This window comes from Rutidosis leptorrhynchoides, chromosome 10, assembly GCF_046630445.1.
Source record: "Rutidosis leptorrhynchoides isolate AG116_Rl617_1_P2 chromosome 10, CSIRO_AGI_Rlap_v1, whole genome shotgun sequence".
Taxonomy (NCBI): Eukaryota; Viridiplantae; Streptophyta; class Magnoliopsida; order Asterales; family Asteraceae; genus Rutidosis; species Rutidosis leptorrhynchoides.
Genome location: NC_092342.1, coordinates 10,239,601 through 10,250,368, shown reverse-complemented (window position 1 = coordinate 10,250,368; position 10,768 = coordinate 10,239,601). Strand labels below are relative to the sequence as shown.

General features: G+C 31.9%; 1 protein-coding gene across 1 annotated transcript; it reads right to left on the bottom strand.

The window, feature by feature from the left end:
- Window positions 1-1,221: 1,221 nt before the first annotated feature.
- On the bottom strand, window positions 1,222-2,352 carry LOC139870018 (uncharacterized). Its single transcript, XM_071857871.1, has one exon. It carries the CDS (start codon window positions 2,350-2,352, stop codon window positions 1,222-1,224), a length of 1,131 nt encoding a protein of 376 aa, XP_071713972.1.
- Between the last annotated feature and the right edge of the window lie 8,416 nt (window positions 2,353-10,768).

The window sequence follows — 10,768 nt, the reverse complement described above, 5'->3', positions numbered from 1 at the left end:
TTGACCTGATAGTCTTCCTTCATGACGACTCTGTGGAATCCTGACACTTTTAAACCCATCCATATAGTTTGTGCAGAATTCGATCACCTCTTCGGATGCATATCCTTCAACGATACTGCCTTCTGGTCGATTAAGGTTCCTTACATAACCTTTCAAGATACCCATATAACTTTTAAATGGATACATATACCGTAAGAAAACTGGACCACATGCCTTTATTTCTCCTACAATATGAGATACCAAATGAACCATGACATCAAAGAAAGATGGTGGAAAGTACATCTCGAGTTCGCAAAGAGTAAGTATGATATCTCTTTGATATTCATCCAGCACATCAGGATCAATCACCTTTGAATGAATGATGTTGATAAATAAGCATAGTTTTGTTATTGTGTGTCGAATACGGTTGGGTAGAATTCCACGAATTGCGATAGGAATCATCTGGGTCATTAGTACATGACAATCATGTGACTTCATACCAAGCAACTTCAAATCTTTCATCGAAGCCAACTTCCTAATGTTAGCAGCTTATTCTGATGGAACCTTAATACCATGTAAACATTGATAAAATTTAGTTTTCTCGACCTTCGACATAGTATAACAGGCCGAAGGAAGAAAGTTAGTGGACCTTCCATCAATATCTTTAGGTTGTAGCTCTGGTCTGATATTCATTAATTCCATGTCCCTTCTAACTTTAATTCCATCTTTTGTTTTTCCAGGAATGTTCAACAGTAACCCTATCAAACTTTCACACACATTTTTCTCAATATGCATAACATCAATACAATGTCGGACTCGTAAATGCTTCCAGTAGGGTAATTTCCAAAAAATAGACTTTTTCTTCCAAATACCTTTTAGAGGACCAAAACCTTTCTTTCCCAACACAACATTTATATTAGCAACTTTGGAGAATGTAGTTTCTCCATCCAATGGTGGTGGTAGTTTTCTATCCTCTATAGTACCATCAAATAAATCCGACTTTTTACGATACGGGTGATTCTCAGCAAGCTCTCTCCGATGCCCCATAAATGTCGGTTTCTTACAATTTGTGAGCCATATCGAGTGAGTATTTTCCTCACAAATAGGACATGCCTTTTTCCCCTTCGTACTATATCCACACAAATTACCATAAGCAGGAAAATCATTAATGGTGCAAAAAAGCATTGCCCGTAGTTGGAAGTATTCTTTATTGTATGCATCATAAACGTGTATGCCAGTACTCTATAATTCCATCATTTCATCAACTAATGGTTGCAAATAAACATCAATGTCATTTCCAGGTTGCTTTGGGCCTTGAATCAAAAGAGACATCATTATGTATTTTCTTTTCATACATAGCCAAGGCGGTAGGTTATAAATGCATAGAAGAACAGGCCACGTGCTGTGACGGCTACTCAAATCTCCGAACGGATTAATTCCATCTGAACTGAGTCCGAACCTTATATTACGTATCTCATCCCCAAATTCTTCAAAATCTTTATCAAAATTTTTCCATTGATGTGAATCGGCCACATGTCGCATTTTACCATCATTTTTACGATCTTCAGCATGCCAACGTAATAATTTTGCATCTTTCTCATTCAAAAATAATCTCTTTAATCTTGGTATGATAGGCAAGTACCACAATAATTTTGTAGGAGGTCCATTTTCCGACACATCACTATCAACATTATCAGTCGATTTTCCATATTTATACCTAGATGTACCACATACCTTACATTGATGAAGGTCTTTGTCTTTATTCCTGTATAAAATACAATCATTTGGACAAGCATGTATTCTCTGTATTTCCAATCCCATTGGACACATTAATTTCTTTGCTTGGTATGTTGAAAGCGGCAACTCATTACCTTCTGGTAGCATTTTGTTCAACAACTCTAACAGGCTAGTGAAACTTGTGTCGCTCCAACCATTGTTTGATTTTAAATTAACCAGTTGTATCACGGCGGAAAGTTTTGTAAAATTCATACAACCGGTATATAAAGGTTTTTCAGCATCAACAAATAGTTGTTGTAATCTGTCATGATACTTATCAGCAACATTATCCTCCATATCCAAATCGTCAAACATGTCATCAAAATTAACATTATTGTCACTATTGTATGAATCTTCTTCATTATCGGTATCGTTATCCGAAACAGACGGGTTAAGGTCAGCTAATGACTCACCATGAAAAGACCAACATATGTACCCTCTCATAAATCCGTGTGAAATTAGATGACTTTTGATATCGGTTGAATCAGCATACCACCGTGCATTTTTGCATTTCTTACAAGGACAACTAATTGCGGTGTTTCCTTTTTCTAGTTGATCAGTCTCGAAAACTGTAATAAATTCATCTACACTATCCATAAACTTAGAGGTAGCGCGACCTATCTCGTACATCCAAGTATTCCGATCCATCTACAAGCAACATTGAAAAAAGTTAATACATTATTAATAATTAAGAATGTAAAAAGTTGGAAAAGGGACTAGAACCCACGACCTCCTCTCTACCAAGCAACATCCTAACCATCTAAGCAATTGTGTTAACCTGACTGATTTACATTTATTTTCTATAAAAATATCTAGTATCGTCTACTGTTAAAAAAAAACCCCAAATCAATCAATTGAGTTTTTATCGATCATAATTCCATTACCTCATTATCATTTCTCTTTTGTTACCTCAATTGAGTTTTTATCTGTCTGTGTTCTAAAAAAAAAGCGCGAAGTAACCCAAATCACTTGAATCTATAAACCCTAATTGTTCGATACCCTATTCGATTTCTGTTCTATTATAGATTCGGTCTCTGCACGATTCTACTTTGCTACCATGCCTTACACGAAGCAACTTATTACAAGAGAAAAAGAGTGTATTTTAAAGGTTAATTCCTATCATTAATTATAATTAATAATTATTTTTATATATTTGATAATCTAAATTTATTACTTTTTTTTATCAGAAAAAAACGTGAATATTATTATCGCGCATTTAGTCTTTGAAATGGATTTGGTTATAAGTTCGGTCAATTTCCTTGTTATTACATATTGTGTATGTGTGATATGTTTGCTGTGTTATTCATAACACAATAATAAGACTGCATGTGTTTGAAATGATATTAAGGTGTATAAGCCTGTGTTTGTTGTACTATTATCTTAATTTGTATATGCAGGTCCTAGATGTGTTACTTTTCTATTGCATTTGATGTGTATCTTTTCTATTGCATTTTGTGTACAGATGCAACAAAAAAAAAAAAGAAGTGTAAATAAACTGAAAAAGAAGTCAGCGGTTGTTCAGTTGAAGATTGAATTTGACGAGTTTGGCCAAGCTATTGGAAAAACCCAAGCTATTTTTTCGAGCAATATTGGCGTCTTAACTAGGAGCACTTGTGATTTCCTTGTAAAGGATTGGAAGCATGTGTCTCCTGATCAAAAACAAACTTTATGGAGCAAAATAAAGGTATTAAAATCTAAGATTTTGTTTAATTAATTTTTATTTATATATGTTACAACATTCAACACTTACATTAGATTACGTTATACAGGAACTTCATAATATTGAAGACGATTTTGCACGAAAAACAACACTGCAAAAATGCAACACAGCGTTTATGAGATTCAAGCACAAGTTAAGAACGTATATAGATGAAGGCAAGCTTCCTTATGTGGAAGTAAAAGATTACGATTTCATAACTGCAGAAAAATGGGAAAAATTTTGTGAAATCGAAGATACGCCTGCTAGACGAGTAAGTGTTATTCAACCTGATTTGTATCAGGTTTGGAGGTACATTGTGATATTGTAACGCTTTGAAAAAGGCATTTAATCGCATTAAAACTGTGTAGGAACTAAGAGAAAAAGGCAGGAAAAATGCTTTACAGAAAGAAAAAGAAAAGTATGCTCGAGTTGGTCGTTCGGGATATCGTGGGAAAAACGCACAATGGGATACAGAAGCAAATGATCCTCATAAACGTACACCATACCACAATATCAAAGATCCTGCAGTGAGGTATTACGTGCTGGGCAGGATGAAGCCGGATGACAAAGGGAAGACGGCAGTAGAAACATTTGCGCCGCTTATAGAGAAAATTGTAATATATTTATATTTGAATTTTTAGACTAACCAACTCATAATTTTTCTATAATTGATTACTTGTGTTTTTTTTTTCCAGGTTAGGACGGATAAAAAAGGCGGAGATGCCATGTTAACTCATGTGTGGAAGGAACACGGTGGTCGAAAAAGGGGTATAAGTAGCACAATAGGATACAGCAAAATCACAAAGAAATAGAAATCAGACGATAAAGGAACGAGGGTAACTGATTTAACTGATGTTATATTTCTTACAATATTTAAATGCTTACTAACTACGTTTTATATTTCATGTTTGCAAATCAGAAGTCTCAGGAAAACCAAAAGCATGATGATGAAGAGAATGTTGTTGATGAAGATAATGATGATGAAAAAGAGAATGATGATGAAGAAGAAGATGTAGATGATGAAGATGATAAAGAGGATGTTGATGAGAATTCTAATCATGAAGATGATGTGGATGATGAAGAGAAGTCTGATAATGAAGATGATGGTGATAATGGAGTGGAAGGTGCTAATGAGAAGTCTCAGGAAAAGGAAATGCTTGATGATGAAGAGGATGAAGAGAATGATGATGATGATGAAGAAGATGCTGATGATGAAGAGAATGATGAAGATGAAAACGATGTTGATGAGAATGCTGATAATGAAGATGAAGGTGATAATGAAGTGGAAGGTGCTGATGAATGGGCTCAGGAAAATGAAAAGAGTGATGATGGTGAGGATGTTGATGATGAAAATAATGATGATAATGATGAAGAAGATGTTGATGATGAAGAGAATGATGAAGATGAAAAAAATGTTAATGAGAGGGCTGATGATGAAGATGAAGTGGAAGGTGCTGATGAATGGAAAGTTGATAATTTAGTGGAAGGTGCTGATGAAGGGGAAGGTGAAAATGAAAAGGATGTTGATGATGATGAGGATGTTGAACATCAGAAATTCACCAAAAAAATAGTGAAACAATCGAAACACATAAAGGTAACTGATTTAACTAAATGTTGTTTTTTTCTAGACTTTTAAATTACTTACCACATTTAGTTATTCATGTTTGTTAATGAACAGGATGTTGAAAAAGAAAAGCCTGATGAAAATTTAAATGTTCATGACAACATCAATGAAAAAGAAGATGCAGTGATTGAAGAAGATGCAGAGTATGTTTCATATGACAATGTCCAGATGGCGATGAACAAAGACGAAGAAGAAAATGTGGATAAAGAAGAAGATTTTGTGGTTCAAGAAATAAAAGATGGAGTGTCTAAAAAGGTTAATGAAGCAGAAAAAGTTACAGAGTTTTCTGACGATGTTGATGAAGAAATGTTGATGGAAGAAGTTAATACAGAGCAAGATCCACTGATTAGACATATTGATGCAGAGCTAACAAATTTTAGAATGAAACCCAGTCCTCCACCAAGAAGAAGGAAGTCTGAAAGAATCTTATTACAGAAGCTTTCAAAAAATGTTTTCGTCAAAGATGGCACAGGTATGAGTGAGAACAATCCAATAAATTGTAATTTGTGATGAATATTATTGATGCTAATATAACTATGTTTGTTAATGTATATTGATTCTACTTTATGTTGGAGCTAATGAATATTTGTGATGCTCCATTTGTATGAAGTTTTGATCTGCTAATATAACTGTCTTTTTTATGGTAATTTGCCAATGCAACTGTACTTAGGGTTATGATTAGGGTAAAGATTGTACTTTGGGTTATGATTGCCACTGAAGGTGGTTATAAGGTCAACATTGCTTATCATATTGGTTATTGGGTCTGATTTGACATGTATACTACCTCATGGGTTTTTTTCTAAATTGGAGTGAGTGTTGAGTTGTTATTACTTCACCAAACGTAGGTTGGTTTATGAATTAGGCATATATATATTAGAATAGGTTTATATGTTTGGTTTTCTTTTGGTTGCCATATTGTGCAGCAGGTAAATAATCAGGTTATCCAGATTTTGTTATCCAGGTTTTGAGTTGTTATTACTTCACCAAACATAGCGTTGAGTTGTTATCCAGGTTTTGTTTAAGCTGACCTGGTTGGTTCTGCTACTACTATCAGGTTGTGTTTGCCTATTATTACTATATAGTATAACTTTCTTTCATTGCATAATAAGGGTTTATATGTTATAGGTTACATATAGTGTGTTTATATGATGTTAATAAAGTTTATATGTTGTTAATATAGTGTTGTATGATGTTTAGAATCGTGTTGTGTAATCTAGCGTGTTAAAACAGTTAGATGGTTATGTGTCGTTTGTTTGTCCAGTTCTGCTCCAGGTCTGCACTACATGTCTACAATCGTGTTGGGTAATCGTGTGAATCATGGTGTGTTATATAGTCAAATTCTTGTGCTATAGATCCAATCAAACATGTGTTATAAACCTGATTTATAAGCCTGATTCAAACATGTGTGAATCATGTGATATATTTATACAAACTTTCAGAACAAACGCCCAAGTGTATAAAGAAAAAGAAATATTCAATTACCTCTGATGATTTTGAAGTCTCCATTATCTTTAAATCCTGCGACGAAGCTAAACAAGCAAACAAGAGCAAGCCGGAAAAAAAACTAAAAAACGTGTGTTTTTATATTTATGAAAAGATTTTTTATATTTTATATTATTTATAACTTCAATATAAATCTTATTTATTTAAGGTATATAAAATTTTATAATATTATAATTATATTATATATACTTATCAAAATCCATTCCTATTTATCAAATTATTTCCTAACTCTTCTGTAACTAACTAACTTCCTACTAATTAGATGTGCTTGTTTATTAACCCGTTCAATATGGAACCCTAAATAACCCGTTACATTGTTTGTTTATTTAGATGTGTTCGGTAATTTAGGTAGACTAATTAACAGAACTTTAAGGGTTAGGTTGATTAAACGGAGATCGTTAACATATATATCACGTTAACTTATTTAGACGTGTCACACTTAAAGGCGTTAGTTACAAACTATTTAGACGTGTGTTTTGAAACTTATTAGACGTGTTAAGCATTTAGACGTGTTCCCGGCAAATCTAATTAGACGTGTTGTCAATTAGACGTGTTGTTGTTTCATATAGACGTGTTCCTGGTAGACATAATTAGACGTGTTGTTAATTAGACGTGTTAGTTGGAATACTTTTTAGACGTGTTGTCAATTAGAGGTGTTCCCGGTAAAAGTAATTAGACGTGGTTACCAATTAGAGGTGTTAAACTTATTTATACGTGTTGAAGATATCTAATTAGACGTGTTGCGAATCTTAATTAGACGTGTTCCGTGTTTTTTAGGTAGAAATCTTAATTAGACGTATTCCATGTGATAAATTAGACGTGTTATATGTGAACACGTCTAAATGATGGGCTCTAAATGAGCTGGAATGTAGTAGTGGATAACAGTTAAAATAACCCGTGCATTTGAGTAATCAATCAAACTTTGTAATTGTGCTTCTATTATATTATGGCCACATATTACTATCCCATATATATACATATATATATATATATATATGTATATATATATATATATGTATATATATATATATATATGTATATATATATATATATATATATATATATATATATATATATATATATATATATATATATATATATATATATATATATGTATATATATATATATATATGTATATATATATATATATATGTATATATATATATATATATGTATATATATATATATATATGTATATATATATACATAAACCATGATCACAAACTTGTGATGTATTTCCTTTCTGTCGACCAGGGTTTAGGGTTTAGGGTTTAGGGTTTTAGGTGTTTAAATAGAAAAGTTGTAGTAAATCCATGGTTGTTTGCTAAAGACGATGGTGGTGTTTATGGTGTTGGTCTTCTTGTTATACCCGAATTGCATCAACCATAATAATAATAGTTGTATAAAAAAAATAACCAACAAGTGGATGTAAATGCCTCATGGTTGTCGGCCACCATAGAAGAAAAAAATGTGTGCAGTATATACTAGAGTTCTTCTTAAATATTAAAGTGAAGTAGAAGCAGGAACAAATAGGGTGGTGAAGTAGAGAGAGAGGGATGAGAGAGAGGATGGTGGTGGCAAGTGGTGGTTGATCATGGTGGTGAATGCCGCAGGTGGTGTCGGGTTGTAACTCTGGCCGACAGAAAGGAAATACATCACAAGCATGAGGCATTCACCATGATCATAAACCATTTGTGCAGTATATATATGAGGTTTTTACATATATATACATAAACCATGATCACAAACTTGTGATGTATTTCCTTTCTGTCGGCCAGAGTTACAACCCGACACCACCTGCGGCATTCACCACCATGATCAACCACCACTTTCCACCACCATCCTCTCTCTCATCCCTCTCTCTCTACTTCACCACCCTATTTGTTCCTGCTTCTACTTCACTTTAATATTTAAGAAGAACTCTAGTATATACTGCACACATTTTTTTCTTCTATGGTGGCCGACAACCATGAGGCATTTACATCCACTTGTTGGTTATTTTTTTTATACAACTATTATTATTATGGTTGATGCAATTCGGGTATAACAAGAAGACCAACACCATAAACACCACCATCGTCTTTAGCAAACAACCATGGATTTACTACAACTTTTCTATTTAAACACCTAAAACCCGTCACCACAATCACATGAACAAACAACCATCGCCACTTTAACTGCCATCACCCACAACCATTGATCTCCACCATACCAGACCATCAATTACCACCGTGTTCGACCATCAAACAACCTTGACTGGGTTCTGTTTCTAGCGTGAATAAACATCACTTTCACCCTCTCAAAACATAATAATTGTTGTATATATTTCATGTCCGAGACCCATGTCGACACCACCCTTGTCTCTCGTTCTCCTCTCCATCGTGAACCACCCCCACTTCTATCACTTTTACAAACCATCGTTACACCATCATCTTCTACTTGTATTACCACCACAACCAATATTTGTTTACTACTGTTATCGGTTTCCTTCTGTTTTAAACGCCACCACCGAACCCGCAAAACCAAGGTTTTTCTTTTTTTTGTTTTCTCTTATTCTATTCGAAGATCACCATCATGAAACCCACAAAGGAGAAAATGAACAGTGAGAGTAATATTGGAATGAATGATGAAGATGATGACGAGTTGATGATTAGATAACGATGATGATGCGTGAGATAAAGATGATGATGAAGGAAGAATGGTCGGCCGTGTTGATCTTAATCAAAACCGACACCCTCATGATTTTAATTTTGGCCTTCAAATTGTAAATGGGATTTGATTAAACCATATTAGTATTTGGACCGTGAAAAACATTTTAGTTATTGGGCTATTACCCAATTGGGATAGTGATCGAGAAGAAAGAACCTACAGATCGATTGGTTATAAAATTTTAATTCGGGAATAATCACAGAAAAGCATAAGTAGAGGAATGGTTGTGTGGTGTTTGTGGGTAACGAGAGGTCGTGGGTTCGAGCCCCATCGTGGGCAATTCTTTTTAGAAAAGGTTAAAAGGGTATACACAATTATATTTTCATTTTTTTTATTATTATTATTATTATTATTATTATTATTATTATTATTATTATTATTATTATTATTATTAATATAAATACATTAAAGTTAATAACATTCAAGTAAATATGATGATAAAATAAACATTTATATGATGTTAGAACTTAAAGTAAGAAACGCGATAATTAATAAGATTATGATTTAGTTATGATGTTAGTATGAGTACAAGATTGTATACAAAGTGTTAAGGATTTTAAAACATACTTATACTTGAAGGTTAATATTATCAAGATGGCTAAAAGTTATATTAGATAAATAGGAATTTGATAAGAGTTGTAAACTTTAATAATAATAATTGCATTATGATAAAATATTGTAAAGATTAAAAATTATATATATATATATATATATATATATATATATATATATATATATATATATATATATATATATATATATATATATATATATATGAAAATAAGTAAAGCTATAAATAAGCAATGATCTAAATAAAATATTATTATTATTATTGTTATAAGTATTATTATTATTATTAGTATTAACATGATTTTAAAATTATTATTATTATTATTATTATTATTATTATTATTATTATTATTATTATTATTATTATTATTATTATTATTATTATTATTATTATTATTATTATTATTATTATTATTATTATTATTATTATTATTAGCATTTACTATTATTATTATTATCATAGAATAATTCAACTTTTTATTTAATATTATTTTATCAAGTAACTATTAGATATATAAAACTATACGTAATACATATAACTTAAACAATATAAATGTTTTTATATAAAATGAATATAGTTAAATTATTAAGGAAACATGTAAGTTATTAATATAACGTTTATATCACTAATAAATATATATATAAATTTGATCGATTTCAATTATACGTGTTAATATATCTATAAATGATATAGGTTCGTGAATCCGAGGCCAACCATGCATTGTTCAGTTGTTCAATATCGTCATATGTATTTTTACTACAAAATACAGCATTGTGAGTTTCATTTGCTCCCTTTTTAAATGCTTTTTCAATATATATTTTTGGGACTGAGAATACATGCGCTTTTATAAATGTTTTACGAAATAGAGATAAGTAATCGAAACTACATTATATGGTTGAATGATCG

Coding starts and splice junctions, on each gene's coding strand:
- LOC139870018 (XM_071857871.1), bottom strand. CDS start 2,352: ATGGATAGTGTAGATGAATTTATTACAGTTTTCGAGACTGATCAACTA.